This window comes from Notothenia rossii (genome assembly GCF_949606895.1).
Source record: "Notothenia rossii genome assembly, chromosome: 8".
Lineage (NCBI taxonomy): Eukaryota > Metazoa > Chordata > Actinopteri > Perciformes > Nototheniidae > Notothenia > Notothenia rossii.
The window spans coordinates 9,955,799-9,970,217 of NC_136906.1; the positions used below are offsets into that span (position 1 = coordinate 9,955,799).

At 38.6% G+C, this 14,419-nt stretch overlaps 2 protein-coding genes across 4 annotated transcripts in view; one reads left to right on the plus strand and one right to left on the minus strand.

The window, feature by feature from the left end:
* The window catches only part of LOC307016452 (cytoglobin-1-like), a 5,904-nt gene extending 3,616 nt beyond the window's left edge, over positions 1 to 2,288 (minus strand). The window contains exons 1-2 of the mRNA XM_079645570.1: positions 1,992 to 2,288; positions 1,757 to 1,899 (exon numbers count right to left, since the gene is read on the minus strand). Coding sequence (XP_079501696.1) covers positions 1,757 to 1,899; positions 1,992 to 2,273 — 425 coding nt within the window. The 5' untranslated portion in view covers positions 2,274 to 2,288. The remainder of the gene's footprint in view (positions 1 to 1,756; positions 1,900 to 1,991) is intronic.
* A 1,884-nt stretch (positions 2,289 to 4,172) lies between these two features.
* LOC307015002 (phosphoribosyl pyrophosphate synthase-associated protein 1) lies at positions 4,173 to 14,098 on the plus strand. 3 transcript variants are annotated; one of them, XM_079643322.1, is made up of 11 exons: positions 4,174 to 4,601; positions 4,962 to 5,014; positions 5,717 to 5,783; positions 5,874 to 6,046; positions 6,214 to 6,329; positions 6,457 to 6,512; positions 7,160 to 7,305; positions 8,166 to 8,207; positions 10,433 to 10,503; positions 11,205 to 11,351; positions 12,222 to 14,098. In XM_079643322.1, exons 1-11 carry the CDS (start codon positions 4,519 to 4,521, stop codon positions 12,378 to 12,380), a joined length of 1,113 nt encoding a protein of 370 aa, XP_079499448.1. In that variant the 5' UTR covers positions 4,174 to 4,518; the 3' UTR covers positions 12,381 to 14,098. The 3 variants fall into 3 exon arrangements, with proteins under 3 accessions (XP_079499450.1, XP_079499448.1, XP_079499449.1); XM_079643324.1 differs by lacking the exon at positions 4,962 to 5,014 and having other exon boundaries at positions 4,173 to 4,601; XM_079643323.1 differs by lacking the exon at positions 8,166 to 8,207 and having other exon boundaries at positions 4,176 to 4,601.
* The last annotated feature ends 321 nt before the right edge of the window (positions 14,099 to 14,419 follow it).

Sequence of the window (14,419 nt, forward strand, 5' to 3'; positions counted from 1 at the left end):
GCGCCAATGCATCTGGTTGCTGCTTTCTAGACCTGTTGTCCCATCTCCCACTGTCTCCGCAACAACTATCGCAAAAACGAGGGAAATATTTTTCTGTGAAGCATACGGCTCGATATTAGAGTTAAAACGCCTGAAATGGGAAGAGATAGAAGCTAAGCAAAGTGTTCAGTTTCGTAGCAAACTAATGAGGAGCCGTGGTGTTTAATCTCTCTCTCTTGTAATTGCATGACCTGTGGTTGCATATAAATAGCCTCATTAGTATTTTTATGGACTCTTTATCCTTTCTTATCTTTTCGTCGAGACTAACTGAAAAGCTAAATCCAGAGAAAATGTTTAATTTCAGAGTCATAAACTGCTTTGGAGTTTGAAAAGGTTAAAGTTCAAGTCTAGGTTACGGAGAGCGACAGTGATTTGCTTTTTACCACTAAAAGGAGAATTTATCACAGTCACGCTTATCAAACGATTGTCATTCCTCAAATTCCTGAAAGGTCATAGGGTTTTTGTGGAGGAATGTGGCAGAAGAAAGTGCATTCAATTAATTGTTATAGTTTCAATATGCGTATCAAAGAGTGGGATAGTGATTTGATGTGTTTAAGTGCTGCAGCTAAATCCTAAAAGTCAGTAAGCTGTAAATATAATCGTGTTGCACCCTGCATGGCTGCTAACCTCCCTCTCAACTTTCACCTGCTGCAATCATAGGATTATAAAGGCAACAGCGTGACTTGCCAGACACTTGTCAAAAAAAGTCATTGTGCTCACAATATGTTTCCCGGTTGTTTTTCCCGCATGTTCCATCCTTAAAGCAATAAAAACAGTGACACCAACACCCTCAAACAGGATTGCATGCTAAGCATGAATGATTCATGAACAATATTGAGCAACACATGTGGTGATGTTGTGATGGACTCTTTCATCCCGTGATTTTAGACAAAAGAGGGACGTTTCGGAGCTCTGACTGCCAGTGATGGAGTCAAGCTGCTGCAGGTTCCCCGGCCCTCTGAACAGGCATTCAAAACATGACCCGCTCATTGGGAGGGAACCCTTTGGGAGCCAAAGATGTCTGACTGATGGATTGCAATGTTTATCCTCTTCCTCTACTATTTGAGGAATAGGATTAAGAAAAAGGAGTAGAGGCGAGAATATCAGATGCAAAAATAGTTCCTTTTTTTTTTACAGCCTGGAAACTTGTAAAGTCAACGAGATCAGAATTTGGCAGCTGAATTCGGAGGAAGGATATAATCCCTGGATTTAAATTGATTTAGGTGGATATTTTTGCGGTTTTCTGTGGCAGAAAATTATCAGTGAGCCTTGCAGGTGCAGTTATATTACTGAGGGGGGAAGAGACCGAATGCAATTTTTACCTTATTGCTGGTGGACTAATTAAAGTTGAGGAAATTGGGAGAAGATTGATGAAAGGTCATCATTTAAGACTTCTATTATTGTCAGAATTAGAGAAACAAATATATATTTAATGTAATATGTTATTCCTTGCTCACTTAATGTAAATAACATCCTAATTTTATATTTTTGCTGTAATTTGGCCCTTCACACTGTTTATTCGGCAGATTTGACAGTCAACATGTATACTTTTCTGTTATGTTTTTTTTCAATTTTGAGATGTTTATATGTTATGTTAGTTTATGTTCTACTTTTTTTTATATTCACATTATGTGCAATGCCTTGTTTTAACAGAAAAAAAAGGAAATATCTTCCTAACTCAACATTTCAAAACAGGAGAGTAAGACTAAAGAAATACCTGACGAGTATGGCCACCCCGGCGTCATCGCAGTTCTCGTAGACTTTTGCCCAGGAGTCCTGGATCATCACCTTCTCCTTGTCAGTCAGTGGGCTTGGTCTCTCCAGGTGGTCCCCCTCTGCCTCTCCCTGCATCCTCTCCATCTGGGAACACAGAAGTGCAGGGCTGAGCACGTGCAGAAGGCAGGGCTAATGAGAGAACCCAACCTCCTTCAAAATAAACACTATATTTATACCTTATCTCTTGTATATGTCTCTTTCCTGGTGAGAGAGGATGGAAATCTGTTTCCCTTCCCCCCTGTTTTTTTTCTTCTCAGTGAGATGCTTTGCTCTCCACCTCTGAATCTCTGCTGAGCGAGAGTGTGAGTGAAGAACAGCCTGAAAAACACACAAGAAACACACGCAGCGGACAAGGAGGAGCCTCTACTCTCTCTTTTATACTCTCCCTTTCCTCTCTCTCCCTCTTTATTTCTCACTCTGCCCACCTCACCTTTGTAGGTGGTGTTTGATGAGAACATAATGAGATAAAGAACAAATCCTTAATAAAAGAGTCAGATATGTATTACATGGAGGCTCGAGCGTGGATTCAATGAAAGATTATGACGTTGGAAAACAAAGATAACGGACCACACTATGACCTTTTACCTCCATCATCACCATCCAGGAGATTAACCTGTGATTTCTCGCAAAGCCCTGCATGTAGAAACACAAAATTAAAAAGCATGACGTCTATCAGAAATAGGGCAGATTTCTATTTCATTTGGTTACTCCTGTGCTTCTGACAAGATACAGATTATATGAGCGTGTTATCACTCAATTTTTACACTTTCCATTATATTCACACACCCTCAAGAAGAGAGCCACACAGCTCTCATTGAACTTGTTCATGTCTTTTCTCTTTGTTGCAGCTGTGGATATCAGTCAGGGAGATCTTGGTTGTTTTCAAAACTTGAGAATGTTCTTATTCAATGTTCAGGGTGGGCCCGGCACACAGGGTCGTTTACACTGAGGAAAACAAACACGAGAGCAGTTAAAAGACATCAGATGTTTTTACAAAAGCCAAGATTGAGGTGATATTTATTGCCTGACTGGGTGAGGTACAATGTACAGTAGGTGCCAACAACGTACTGACTCATATCAAACATTTACAGAGTCCTCAAGAGCACACCAATCACAATCAAGTTACTGAAAGAACTTGATTGTGCTTTAGGTGGAGTCATCTAATATTTCCAGTATTGCAGAGTGTCGAATATCTTAATTACCTTTGTGAGTGACTTTGTGAGAATTACATTTGACATCTTGCCCGCCAGCAGAATTAAAGATATGCCAGCTAACCACATTGTAATTAATGAAACCATGGGAAGTTAAAGTCGAATACAAGTTAATCTCAGGCACTCCCATTAAAATGTCATAATTCCTGTAAGAAGTGCACAGGTCATTTTGGATAAACAAACAAAGTGAGTTGGTCAATGATTCTGGATCGACACGTTCTGCATGTATCATTTTATCTTTCTGCAGAAGATTTCGTATTGTGTAACAACAACAACAACAACAACAACAACAACAACAACAACAACAACAATTACCTCTGTTTGCACCCACAGGGCTGGTTCAGGCTAGTAACATACAGTAAGGATAATTCTAAACTGTCAACACACCCTCCTCAAAAAGGATTAAGACTATAAGACATAACTGTACTTGGTATCCAGGGCTAATGAGTAATGACATCTGGTGGACAGTTAGAGTATTATTGATAGGCTGCCAGAAATCCCATATTTACAATGAGTAAATGATTTATAGAAAGGCAAATAGTTATCTATCTATCAACACCTGAAGGCAATAATCAAATAAATAACAGAGGCTTGTTATGACTGTCTGCCTGTAGTTTTAACCAAACTATTAAAATGTCATCAGTCCATGAATCTTAGATGATCACTTTATTAGTTTATCAGATCAGTCTAATCATTAATTTGTGCACACATTATAAAATAATAACGTATAAACAAGACTTCTTGAGTAAATGCACGGTTTGAGTATTACATTATTTAGGGATTATCTCACTCAGATGTCTTTCAGTCACACTGGCACACCAAGTATTTAGTTTGGAGTAAGAACAACATATTAAGCAATTTATTTGTGCAACTACTCTAAAATAGAGTTGGACTAATGGTTTTATCACAAATGGTAAATGCAGAGATACTTTCACTAATTTGATATACTGCTTTTGGATATCTTAACATATAAATATATGTCAAAGTGTATTTAATAATGGATTAAAATGAATACGCAGGTTAATAAAAGTACATCAAAATTGTATATCAGTACAGTACTTGAGTAAAAGTACTTTGTTACTATCCCCCACTGCTAATGTGACGCAGTATCATCCTCAAACAAATATATATTCCGCAAAGCGTATTTGGCAAGATTGACCCAAAGGGAATTCCGTAGTTCAGTGCTAACACAGTTGTAAGGCTATAGTGATACATTGTGACAGTTATGTCCGTTTTTCCGCAAGCAATTGGACAAATAAGTAAAATAAACTCAGTATTTAATGTTTAATTTTAAGTTTAGCTGTAGCTGAGTTTATGTCGCACACTGGAGGTCATTTCGTGTGATTTGCTAACCTAGCGGTACAGTGTATGGTAGGTAGCTAGCTAGCCGTTTAGCTAACGACAACGTCATTAGAAGAGAATCAGAAACAGACGCCGAGACAAAAAGGAGCCTCTGCCTGTCAGTGAGAAGTAAACCACCTGCTCTGCCACGATGAACGTCGCTAAAAGTGGTTATCGTGTCTTTTCCGCAAACTCCTCCGTAGCATGCACAGAATTGGCAAAGAAGATAACGGAGTAAGCATCTTTTCATTTTATTCCAGCGTTGCTGACTACTCAAAATGTTGTATACAAATCTGTTCCAAACGAGAGCCTGTGTAGTCATAAAACAATGAAGGAAACAATGAGCACCTCACGATTGTGTATTTGTATCTAGAAAATTATATTGAGTTGTCTCTGTGGTTCATGTCCTTTCTACTGTAGATATGTATATTTACTTGCTGCTGTTTATTTATTTGTATTTTATTATGTTTTACTTTTCTACACCTTTTTTAAAGATTTCAATTGCTGCTGTAACAAAATATACATATCTATCTTTCTTTCTATCTATCTATCTATCTATCTATCTATCTATCTATCTATCTATCTATCTCACAGGAGGCTGGGAGTTGAACTGGGGAAGTCTGTGGTCTTTCAGGAATCTAACAGAGGTGAGGAGAATATTAAAAACACATTCCTGCTAACAACAAAAATGTTTGGTAGTTATACATTTCAGGATTTCTATTCTTTAGAACCTTTTTTGATAGTACCCAATTAGTAAAGGATAGAAAACATAATTACAAGTGACTTTAGAAGACATTTTAAACAGGTTATTAATTTAATCTGCCTGGGATTCTTAGACAGGAGTTCCACAACTTGGTCAGCACGAGGTCAAGTGTGGTCCCTTTAAAGTGGCTGGGAAAATAAACATGTTGAGTGAGATTTTAAAAAATCAGTAAGGTTGCTATACCATATTTTGTAGATTGCTGAAAAGCTTAACACCTAGCTGCCACCATGCTTGACCCCCACCCTCCTTCTACACAAACAACTGCACTCAATTCATAGACTACCTCACTTTACTGGTTACCGTAACCAAGTATGACTACCTGCATAATACTACAAACTGAACATGTCCAGTGCACATACCTATCATCAGTGACTGATACATTTGCTAAATTCTTCCCATTATTTAAACTTATACGACTCTGCTTTTATGGCTCTTGCATAGTTGTCCTGTGGGTTGCACTACATGTTTTTGAAGGTGAACAGTTAGTGACAAAGTACAAAAAGTCATCAGTTTTAGACGGCAGTGAAATTAAGATGCAGCTTTGCTTAATCAAATGATTCTGTCCCTAATTTCCCTATCACAACAGAAACTAGAGTGGATGTGAAAGAATCAGTTCGTGGACAAACTATCTTCATCATCCAGACCATACCGCGGTGAGTCTAACATCAGCACAAACCACAGCTTTGAACAGTTTATTTGGTTATCACTAAACATGTCTTTTTTATTATTTTTCATGCAAACAGAGATGTAAACACGGCTATTATGGAGCTGCTGGTAATGGCCTACGCCCTCAAGACCTCTTGTGCAAAGAACATCATTGGAGTCATCCCTTACTTCCCCTACAGCAAACAGTGCAAGATGAGGAAGAGGGGCTCAATAGTTAGCAAGTTGTTAGCTTCAATGCTAGCAAAAGCAGGTAAAGAGAACCCAACTCATCAGCACCTGTGATTTGTGTGCCTGTCTTTTTATCCCTCTCCATCAGTAGTGTTTCATTTGATGTTCACAAATGAACAGTTGACTGTGTACCTGTGTTAAATGGGGGGGGGGGAAGACCCGGCTATTAATCTGTATTTTACCCCAAAGGGATAACCCATATTATCACCATGGACTTGCATCAGAAGGAGATCCAGGGCTTCTTCAGCTTCCCAGTAGACAACCTGCGTGCCTCTCCTTTCTTGATTCAGTACATCCAAGAAGAGGTGATCAATCCATTGTCTTATCTGTGTGTGTGTGTTTAAGTCTAAGTGTTGTTAACCCCACCTGTTGACCAAACCAATCAATCACATTGATGTAAATATTGACATCCATTTTCCTTCATTCTGTCAGATTCCTGATTACAGGAATGCCATCATTGTGGCCAAGTCCCCATCAGCAGCAAAGAGGTAACTGAAGGATACAAATAAACACATTTAACCTCCGCTACTTCTTGCCTTCTGCTAGCATTGTTTTGATGAATTACGTTTCAACTGTCTTCATTTAAAAACAATAAAGAGATTTATTTTTGACGGCCCATCCAGAAGTTAGCATTGCAAGGGCTCCCTCAACAAAGAACCATTACATTTTTCTACTGGATTTTAGAATATTGCAGAAAATAAGATCAGTGGCAAACACACATTTATTATACATGCACATTTTGTTCAGCAGGTTATTCTTCAAATATGAACACTCTCTTTCTAATAGTGAAAGTGTAAATGCAAGCGCTATAAGTAAAAAGCTAACTTAAAACAAGCTACATCACGGGCGCATGACTAAGCTAAATGTGGCTAATTTAGATTTAGTGGTCTTATGTAGTCACTTGCTAGTAACCGCTGTTCTAATGACACATGGAAGCTTCAGACCTTCTCCAGTTGGTAACCACAGATCATATTTCAGGCATGTAACCAAAACATGTAAAAGAAAAACCACACACTTTATGGGTTTTCAGTCTCATGCCAGGATTACCAATCCTACACATGTTCTTTTGTTTAAATGCCAATGTCTTTTGAAATCCATGTGACTAAATATGTGTTTTGATCTCTATCGTCATTAGGGCGCAGTCCTATGCAGAGCGCCTGCGTCTGGGTCTGGCTGTGATTCACGGCGAGGCTCAGTGTTCAGAGTCCGACATGGCCGACGGCAGACACTCCCCACCTTGTGTACGCAACACCACCGGACACACGGGACTGGAGCTTCCTCGTAAGAACACCCATTTCTATAGAATGCTGTTTTTTTATTTGTACAGATCAATAGGTCAAACACCGGCTCGATTTGACCCTCTCTACAGATAACATATTTATTGTTTCTCACAGTTAGATTCCCTTTTTATTTGTCACACCATGCTGCAATTAAGCAAGGCACTTCTTCTTATTCCTGCCAGTTAAATCCTTAAGTGCTTCAAGTTTACGACACCCACAGCCCGATCCAGCTCCTATTTGTGCTAACCGGTTCGGACGAGTCTCCCGTTTCTCACTCATACCATCCGCCACATTCCAAGGAATTTATTTTTTCTGTGTCCCTGCATGTTTTAATTCCACAGATACAACACTACTTCTACTCATGCTGCATCCTCCGCCAGCTGCAACTCCTAACTTGCAAAAAAAGTGACATGCTTAATAATCATAGATCATAGTTCCTGCCTATTTCTAAGAAAGTAGCTCTATTTTTTAAATATTTATACTATAACGTGACTCTGGCATACCGTCTTTGACATATTTGCGGGGTTTATTCCCGTAAGGCCTTTTGGAATAATTCCGTATGAGAAACGATTGTGTCATTGGCAAATGACTCCGACGTAACTGCGTCCGGTATTCACTTTATTATTTAGTAACAATATTTCTTACTTGTGTTCACCCTTGACTTAAAAAATCCTCCTTTGAAACTTCCTAAATATCTTAAACTATAAAAAGTCTTCTCAAATCTAATCTGATTAGTTGCTATGAAATATTTTTTTAATCTGCCTACCTAGCGGGAGGATTTTCCAAGTCTCGGCATCATGTGTTTGTCATGTCAAATATTTGTGCATTTGTGTTAACGTGGTGTTTATTTGTTGGTAATAGCAGGCAAACAACAAGCTCCGTTCCCCGGCATAGAGCTCCCAAGTACGACCGTAAAACATAACTTCCATCTGACTATGAAATGATTCCTCTTCAAATGGTTCCTCAATTGGTGCATGTGTAGACAAAGGGTTTGTGTTGCATGTTGTGAAAAAACAGTCTGGATTCTGGAGGGGGAGTTTGTAAAAAAAAAAAGTGATTTGTAGTGCACACAGGCAGGTTTGCATTGAGAGAACCTCTGGAATCGGCTACAGTATGCTGCTGCTTGCATGACTTGAAATAAATGTTTTCTCCACTTGTCTAAGATTCCAGACAGTTGTTCTACAAGATGGCCAAACTCCTCTTGGTTGTGTTGTGTTCTGATTTAATTTCAAAATCCATCAATCAAACCAGAACCATGCCAAACGTTATCATTTGACTTTTTTTTTTTTCCCTTGACTATCTGGACTCATCTTGCCAATCAACACATGGTGCACCCTGATTACCCCCCCCCCCTTCCCCCGCTCTTCAAAACCTGATTAACTTTTGGTCATATTGCATGTGAGGAGAAGACCAAAGCATGCTTTTTGAATCCTAACATGTAATGATGCGAAGAAGAAGAAGAAGAAGCATTATGAATGGAATTGTTGACACGTTTTAAGCAAGTCAAATCAAAGTTTGATTTCCTTACTTTAGTTATAATACCAGAACTTATTCTATCAACAATAATATAAAGTGTAGTCTCCCACTTTAATCCGTGTGATTTCTGGAATGCAATGCTAACCTGCTGTCGGAATGAGCCGTTCAAAAGCTATTCAAATCTATCAGGATAATGTTGATTTTTATTTTAAATCATTTCAAGATATCTGATCAGATATTTCTCAGGTGACTCGTTTCAGTATCTCAGCAAGCTGTAAACCATATTTTAGAGAAGTGTGTGTATACTGCTAACAACATGGCTTTTGCTGTTTTTTGTTAATAGTGAGAAAAAAGTCTGAATGTGACACTGGCAGGTTTCTGATGCTGTGCGGCTCACGGTATTCAGCCAAGCGTTCTGCAAGGCATGCTCCTCCTGTCTCTGCTTCGATATCTGTTTTCCTCTACAATCGGCTTGGCTGGCTGATTGTTTACCAGTGGATTGTCTCCTTATTCCCTTTGAATTACTACATTCACATGCACAACAGTACTTCAAATGCAACTTTTAAAACATTGTTATCAAAAAAAGTGTAGTTGTAGGTTACACACATTATTAAGTCTGTCACAAGGTAGAGCCTGTTGATGTTGTCTTTACCAGGTTGTGTCATAATGCTTCTACTTAAGCTTTATTTGGACAATTTGTATACTTCCAGCTGATTGACTCTTGGATGTTTGTCATGAGCAAAGTAGAGCTGCATCTTTTGGTTTTGGATTGACGGAGTCCTCTTAAACTTTGAGAAACTGCATCAACTTGGATCAACAATTAGTTTGATTAGAGAAATAATCCCCTCAGAGGAACACACATGTTGTTGCTTGTAGCATAGTGGTGGATAGGATTGCATGAATAGATTTGCAACCTTTCACGGAAGTATTCACAACGATAAACAAAGCTGCATAGCTATCAATATCTGAGCCTTATCCGGAATCAGGAAATCATTTACTCTTACAACATAAAATGTAGCTGCCAATAAATAGTTTATCTTATGACATTGGTCAAAAAATACAGCTGCTGCATCTCCTGTGATCGGCATGTGAGATACAAACAGATTATTGTGTGCATGTAAAAGTAGTCGCTGGCAGCTGTGATGTTCGACTGAGGACTGACCCCAGAACATTGGCAAGTGTGTTTGAAGAACCCCTCGTCGTGCACTGTGGTCCTGTGTGAAATACGACTGTCTGCTGCATATCGGTTCATATGCAGCCTGCCACAGCCCGGCCTCAGGCTTTGTGTTATTGGGTATCCTGGGCAGAAAATAGAGAAACTGTCCTTTTTGATTTTTGCATGGCATGTGCTGTACTCAGTTATGCATTTCACTTTAATCTCGTAGGGGTAGGTGGGGTACAATGGGGGGAACATTTTCTAAACTTATTTTAATTTGTGACCGCATTATAACAACAGAATCTCTACTAATCATTTACATCATCCAATAACAAGCCCATAATCCAGGGGTGCACAATTTGCCTTGATTGCAAAACGTTTTCTCAACCCATTTGACCCAATCTACAGAGATTTATTTTCCATTGGGTGAAATACAGCACACTCATAACCTCTTGGAAGTTCTCTCACAGGTAACACGCTCTGCTTTCCTCTACAGTAATGATGGCCAAGGAGAAACCCCCCATCACTGTAGTCGGAGACGTGGGAGGGAGGATTGCCATCATTGTGGTAAGATGCCGTGATGAGCTGACGGTCAGCTGCCCTGCCATGTTTGAGCATTATTATTATTATTATTATTATTATTATTATTATTATTATTATAGCACTTTTTTCTCCTTTGTCATTTAAAAGTGAATAATCAAAAAGTATTCCATATTGTTTCCTGATGGATAAAAACTCATGTTTGTTAACGGCAGCAGACGTTAAACCGACCGGACTTCTTTCTGCGGATTGATATGACGTATCCTCCTTAGCAACGGTCATGCTTTCCTTAGTAGCTGTCTGTTATCGAGTATTAACAACCTCTGAAATGTACTAATCAGAACTGAGTATTCAACCAAACCGTCGATTAAAAACATATATTAGATTATAAAAAATATTTTTAAGACATTTTTCTCTTTTGTCAATGAAGCAATATTATAAATAAAAACTGCGCTTGCTAAATGTAGTGAACAAGAGGGTTTTGCTGCTAATGTCTAATGTGTGGCATTATTAGTAGCTTATGGGTTGCTAATGAAGGCTAATGATCGATATTCATATATAACGGACATTATTGAATCAATTCACCGTCTTGATGTTAAGGCAGTACTTGTTCTTATATGTTCCTGCTATTACCCCAGGCTACTTACATGCACTGTTACAGCGCATTACCAAAGACAAAGAGGCAGGGGTGTAATTATTACGTTGCTGTTTGTTTTTGCTTCTTCCAGGATGACATTATAGACGATGTGGGAGACTTTGTTGCTGCTGCAGAGATCCTGAAAGAGAGAGGAGCGTATAAGATTTATATCATGGCCACACACGGCTTACTGTCGGCCGACGCTCCACGCCTCATCGAGGAATCCGCCATCGATGAGGTGAGTCCGCGGCAACGCTTTTTTACAATATTGCGTAGTTAATTTAAATCAGTAAAAGCTGTTATTGTTGATTTTTTTTTTTTATGAATGTGTTGTGGCAAAGCTGTAAAATATAAATAAGGAAGTAACCAAAGGCCAATTTATTTTAAACCAGCAAACACCAACATCTTTTGTTTTCATTTGTTCTTTATGAACGCAATGTGAAACAAAGAAAGATGATACTTCCTTCTAATGTTCTTCTTTTGCGGACTTGTTATGTTACATGACATTAGCTCTAATGACAATAAGGAAAGTAGCATTGTATTGCAGTTGTATTTGTATTTCTGTACATTTTCAGTTCCTCCTAACTATACAGGTTTTAAAAAAACAATAGTTACCGTCAACTTGTTGTGTTATGGTCAAATCTGATTAATAGCAATATACTGGAATAAAAAGGTGTTTAATTTCACCTGCAGTCAGTTTCTAAGCATGATCAGAGTAAGTGTTTAAAAACCATGTTTACCTGTTATGCTTTTGCGGGTTACCCTTTCCTGTAGTGTGTTATAAAGGATTTGTGTGCATGTAAATGGTCTGCAAAGGATAAAATCCCAAAGTTCCCTTTGTGAGTTTCTCCCCCCCCCCCCCCTGCCTGAAACGCCTCCATTGCACTCTTTTGTTTAGTTTTATAACACAGTGACATCACTGCTTACCACTTGCGCTTATTGGCTAGCGCTCCAACACTCTAAACTGTTGACCAATCATAGCCGCTGACTGGGCTCTGAAAATTAGCACAATTGGGCCCCCTTCAATCTGTGATCCTGAAGGTCTTTTGTTTATCAGCATGAAAATAATGCACCTTTTTTTTTGCACCCCCCCCCCCCCCCCCCTCAGGTGGTGGTAACCAACACAGTCCCCCATGAAGTACAGAAGCTACAGTGTCCCAAAATCAAGACGGTGGACGTCAGCATGATATTAGCCGAGGCCATCCGGCGCATCCACAACGGAGAGTCCATGGCGTACCTGTTCCGCAACATCACCACGGACGACTAAAGCTCAGAGGGAGAGGAGGAAGAGGAGGGAGAGGTGGGTGGGTCAGGGACTGAAGCAGGAGCACTCCTACCCAGTGCTGAAAAACATGCTAACGCCATGATCCATGTGTTGTATGTCAGGACTACATGTATCATTTAAAGAAGTTACAAAAGTTAATACTATCTAGTTATTAAATTAAACTTCTTTTGCACTCCTTGTCACGCTGCGCTTTTTCCAACTTTTGCAAAAAATGCTTTATATTTAAACAATTATTTTGTCTTACACCTCGTTACCTCATCTAAGGAATGAGCTTCAACAGCAATACATAAGAGAAACAGTTCTCCAGTATCAAGCGTTTGTGCTTTACTAACAATTCTCCATCTGTGACGGGGCTGTGACATCGTTGCATTAAATGCGTGTTATTTCAAACCAGAGTCAACACTTTTTTTGCTTATCGTTGCCCAAACTGATTTTATGCACCTTTTTTTTAATTATTAATATTTGGATGCTTGGTCAAATGTCCTATGTGATACAAAAAGGTTTTCAACACTGGTAGAAATGAATGGTACGTTTATGTTGTGTATATATTACGGGGGCTAGTTCAACTAAATGATGACAACATATGTTTCCCTACCTTCTGTTAGAGAACATCGTTTTGGTTAAGTGCTTCTGTTTGTTTCTGCTGGTACCTCTGTACAGTGGAGGTTAATGGAATCTCATTTATGGTCCTCAAAGTTTTGATATGTTTTGTTTGAAAAAGTCAAATGAGCGGCTCAAAAAATGTAAATATGTCCCTGCAGAATTTCCAATGTAAAAGATTTAATCAACAAATGAAATTCTATTGACTTCCACTTTATTGCGCCTGTAACATAAATGAAACCCGGTTTATATATTGTAGCATTTAGTTTGGATTTTTCTTTCCTACAGTTATTATTGTGTTTTATTTAAATGTACTGACCCTTTTAATATATACCATAGCACTAGACCAGAAGCACCAGACTGAACAAACATATTCTGCTACGGTTTTTATTTCAATTGACAGAAAAAACATGTTGAAGTCTTTAAAGCTTGAGTGTTGAACCAGCACCTGAATGTACCAAAAAGGTGGTCTTTGAGTGGCTCCATGCTTAAGGTGCATCACTTTTTAGAAAGACAACCAAGAAAAAAAGAACTATGGTGGGCTCTTAGGTTGTTTATGTACTGAACCAAAGTAATTGGAAACGGATGGCTGCTTTAAAGGAAGGATGTACAAAAAAAATAGCCAGCATTAATGTGAAATATGTGTGTATTTACTCAACTGGCTAAAAAAGCACTGTGGTCTTGATGTACATGTACAACATATTTTGATATTTTCCCATTTAAAAGCTGTGAACAAGCACCCCCTTTTTGTCCTCTGAGTAAACTTCAAAGTGTGTATTTCTGTCAGGTTCAAGCCTTCTGCTCGGGGAAATATACTGAAAAAAAACACAATTATTCGTTCAATGTTTGTTCCCATCTCACATGTTGATATGTCTTCCATACTGAACGCCTTTTGCTACGTTTTGTTGTAACTATGGATACTGGGATTCTCCTGATGTGCTAATCGATGGTTATTTTCGATCCTTAATGCACACGATGGTGTTGTATAGGCACAGATGTGAAGGTTGTCGATATTAAATGCTGTTGCTATGCTGACTCAAATGCTATTCGTCACTGTTGTACTTCATGTCGTTTACGAATAAAATGTTCCCCTGACTTGATTTAGACTACACAACTCTGTCTAGCTTGTCTAACAAGTTGTATGAAAATACAACCGTTTCCTCTTGCTGTGTCTCATACCAAATAAGGAACTATCATACAAAATACTAAACAGGAATTAAAAGTAAAATGCAGAAATACATAAACTACAGACATGAATAGAATAAGATCAAAACAAAATGTGAAATGAAATACTTGACATTTAACCGTACATATTTGATTGACATGAACAATGGTAATCAACAGAATAGAGGTCATAAAAACATATAAATACAGTATGGGTGAACAGGCCTACCTTTAACTGTTATGTGCAGTACAGTAAA

What these genes read in the sequence shown, in the direction of transcription:
- LOC307015002 (XM_079643322.1), top strand. Translation starts at nt 4,519, where the DNA reads ATGAACGTCGCTAAAAGTGGTTATCGTGTCTTTTCCGCAAACTCCTCC. An exon ending in CTTTCAGGAATCTAACAGAG is followed by an intron (nt 5,015 to 5,716) that starts GTGAGGAGAATA and finishes CTATCACAACAG; the next exon opens with AAACTAGAGTGGATGTGAAA. An exon ending in CCCCGGCATAGAGCTCCCAA is followed by an intron (nt 8,208 to 10,432) that starts GTACGACCGTAA and finishes TTTCCTCTACAG; the next exon opens with TAATGATGGCCAAGGAGAAA.